Source organism: Morone saxatilis, unplaced genomic scaffold, assembly GCF_004916995.1.
Source record: "Morone saxatilis isolate NCDOM2014 unplaced genomic scaffold, NCSU_SB_2.0 Contig4, whole genome shotgun sequence".
Lineage (NCBI taxonomy): Eukaryota > Metazoa > Chordata > Actinopteri > Moronidae > Morone > Morone saxatilis.
In genome coordinates, this window is record NW_023339984.1 from 12498489 (window position 1) to 12501984 (window position 3496).

The 3496-nt window shown below is 39.2% G+C and overlaps 1 protein-coding gene across 3 annotated transcripts in view; it reads right to left on the reverse strand.

Moving 5' to 3' along the window:
* Positions 1-698: 698 nt before the first annotated feature.
* The window catches only part of pik3c3 (phosphatidylinositol 3-kinase, catalytic subunit type 3), an 11916-nt gene continuing 9118 nt past the window's right edge, over positions 699-3496 (reverse strand). For all 3 annotated transcript variants that reach the window (XM_035675377.1, XM_035675376.1, XM_035675375.1), the window contains 7 exons: positions 3056-3120; positions 2882-2966; positions 2722-2796; positions 2473-2641; positions 1754-1844; positions 1480-1605; positions 699-1003 (listed from right to left, as the gene is read on the reverse strand). In XM_035675377.1, coding sequence (XP_035531270.1) covers positions 989-1003; positions 1480-1605; positions 1754-1844; positions 2473-2641; positions 2722-2796; positions 2882-2966; positions 3056-3120 — 626 coding nt within the window. In that variant the 3' untranslated portion in view covers positions 699-988. The remainder of the gene's footprint in view (positions 1004-1479; positions 1606-1753; positions 1845-2472; positions 2642-2721; positions 2797-2881; positions 2967-3055; positions 3121-3496) is intronic.

Here is a 3496-nt window from a genome sequence, read left to right on the forward strand (position 1 = left end):
TTTTTTTTACCAATTATACATTAATTAAATTAATTTGACAACTTAAAGAATTATAATAGGTGACTGACAGTTGGCCCTCCCATAATGGCTTAAGAATTGTAATGTTCCACTAAAAGACTTGTTTGTGTTCTACTATTCACTGGACTTTTTAAATTAAGGTTTAACTAAAAGCATGTTAAACCAACTAAAGCTCAATATAAGGAGAAATATGTCATCAGGTGCATCATTTTACAAACTGCATTCTTAGGTGTCACTTTTCTGTTCGATGCTGTGGTTTTTGTTATATTGACTGTAAAGGCATTTAATAAACTTTTTATATCAATTGTTTCTGTTAATTGCTGGCTGCATAGAACCCACCAGAGTCAGTTTATACAAATAAAAGAGCCCACACCTCAGAGTAGACAGTACCTTAAGAAACATATAGCTTGTGCTTCAATCTCACACACTGACTTGTCTTTCTGTGTCTGGCAGGAAATGCTTAGTCACTCGCTCTGTGACTCACAAACGCTCTGGGGGTTCGACTTGTTTCTACCCCCAGCGTTGACTGTATGACCCTCCACAGATGGTCAGCAATGCTCAATTAAGAAACATGTTGCGCGCCATAAACGCTGCATAGCATCATCTTTTTTGGGCTAAAATGATGAAAAATACACACTGCTTTAGAAATACAGCAACCCACAAATAGCCTGTACGTTCACTTGTATCAATAGTCTTTTATTTGGCCATACATTTCATTCATTCATTTAATAATTAATATACATTATATATACATAAGCAAACAAAGATGTCCATGTCCTTGTTTAGCCATCTTGCAGTAAAGGTTGGCAGTGCATTCTTGGCCTTTTTAACAGTGTCATTGGGTTTCTTTCTTTCATCCCCTCGCACGCACACACACGACGTCAGTCGGGTCAGAGACGTACGATCATCGTGTTCCCGCTGCAGAAGTTTGATCCACCTCAGCCTCGTCTCAGCAGTCGCTCCGCTCTGCTCATCTGCGCCAATACTGAACACATCAGAAAGAAATTAACTATATGTGCTGCATGTTCTAGCCTGTTCTTTCCTAATTGTTTATTGTTATCATCACTGATGTCTGTTCAAAGCATTATATATCTTATTTTACAGTTAAACAGCACTGGTTTCCCTAAAATTGATTGCAGAATTAAAATCAAGTGTTGGAGACTAAATCAGCTCTAGACAGATAATCCATAAAAATGTGAAAGTGTTTCTCTACAAACCCTGTAGAGAAACAACGAGGTAAACCAATCCCATATTTCACAGAGAAAAACAAAAATTACTATTAAAATAGACACGTTTGCTAATTTTGGGCAGCAGATTATTTGTTTCTTTGGTAAAAAAAATTCATAGTAAAGGGAAATTATTCAGCAAGGCCTTACATACTGTGGTTCCCTGGACAAATCTCCAAGTCCACAAACGTCTTTCTTTAGTTTTTTTAATGTATGTTTGTTTGGGTAGCCATACCTGAGCAAACTTGTGTATCTGCTCGACCACAGCAGCGAACAGAGCGCCGACACTCTCATCAATCAGACTCTGCATGTAATGGACCGCCTCCTCGTCCGACAGGTCCAATCTGAACTTGTCCTGCACCTGGAGGCAAAAAAACTCTTCACTCATTCACTCAATCAGAGGTACATTGTTTGTACATTGATGTCAGTCTAATTAGTCTCTACTACACCAATCAATTATAAAAGTACTTGTTAAGGGGAGGTTTCCTTTCCAGTAACAACAAACTTACCTTCTTAACGGTCTTATCGGGCTCCAGGGCGATGTCAGGAATATTGGCATCCACCATGAGAGAGAACAGATTCAGGATCAGGTTGGAGTATCTGAAGAAAAAGGAGTGAAGAAGGATATGTTAACTCGATGGTTAAATATGTGTGGGAGTACACCGTTTTGTAGGTGATGCTTCAATAAAAGCCTTTATTTGGTGTTGGAGATTTCTGCCAATGTTTTCACTTCCCATGACTGTGTATCAGTTTTAGATTGATTTCAGTCTTTGGTTTAAGTTCATGTCAGTAAAGTATGAAGATTAAACACAAATAATTCATCACAGCACACATTTAGTGGCCAAGATTCTCAAAGTCCAAGAAGTTTAAATCTTGGACATTAAAGTTTCAATATCAACAATGAATGAAGCAGATTAAACATTAACTGTGATTAATTATCTATATCAAGCAAGTTTAAAGTCCCTACATGGTTATTTTCATGTTCTACTGACATAAATTGATACCAATCGCTGCATAAAAAGGTAGGAAATCCATTGAATGCTTTGAAAAATGATCGGGGATAATGTAAAACTATTTGTTTGCTGATCAATGCAAAACTTCCCATGAAGTCACTCTTCTAGTAGAAAGTCTTTTGAATCAAAGACTTGCTCAGTGGATGCACACTCACAGTTTGAGACGAGAAACATTATTTCTGTTTGCTTGTGTATTTGTGTGTCCTGTATCTTACCTCCTGAGGTGCAGGAAGGCGGTGTAGCACTGCTTCCTGAACTCCTGGTACTGCTCGCTTTGCATGCCCCCCATGCCCTCCACCATCTCTTTGCTCAGCTTCATGGGCGGAGGCAGCGGTTTGGGGTCGCGGCCCAGGATGTAGCCGAAGTCGATGTGGAACAGCTTCCCTGTATGCAGAGATAGTATTCTAAAACTGTTCCGTAAAACTAGAACGTTAATTACCCCGGCACCTGAAAGGACGCCTCACCTGTCTTTGTCAGTAGCAGATTGTCTAAGTGTCTGTCTCCTACTCCGAGGATGTACGTGATGACACAGTAACCAGCTGAAACGACACAGTGAAACATTGATTAGACCGCTGGGATCGCCTACTGCAGGTGGAGCAGACCAACTGATTCAAACTGACTCACCGCAGCTCTTGACGTAGGTGTCCATCACCTCCGAGCTGATGCCGTAGGGTCCTTTTTCACTCGGTGCGTGCTTCCTGAAGAAGCTCTGTCGAAAAACACGATGTGATTAAAAGGACAGTCGGTGTTTGTCAGCTAGAACTAAATGTCAGCAGCGTCCTGATTGTTTCCTCTCACCTGGATGTTTCCTTCAGTGGCCAGGACTTCAGCGACAGGAACAGACTGAACAAACTGCATAAAACCTGGAACAAGAATAGAATCCTTGATATCCTGTGCGCTTTAGTGAAACACATTTTATAATATCAATATTCACTGAAATGCAGAGGACCATTTATTTAGAACAATCTACTTCCATCACTAATCAATCAATCAATATCGACCATATCTTTATTTAAAAAGTCAAAGAACACTTGATGGATCTCAGTATTATGTATTTCACCAGGTAAAATAATTGTACATTTCTATCAATGTTGTATTTCAGCTGCTTAAATGTATTGCATTGTTTTTATCTGTTTCTCTTTTTGAAGTATGATTATATTTATAAGGCGGGGATTATCTTCATAAACCATTTTTGGCTTCAAACCACTCCTGCACATTGTCCTATTTATTTTAAATTCT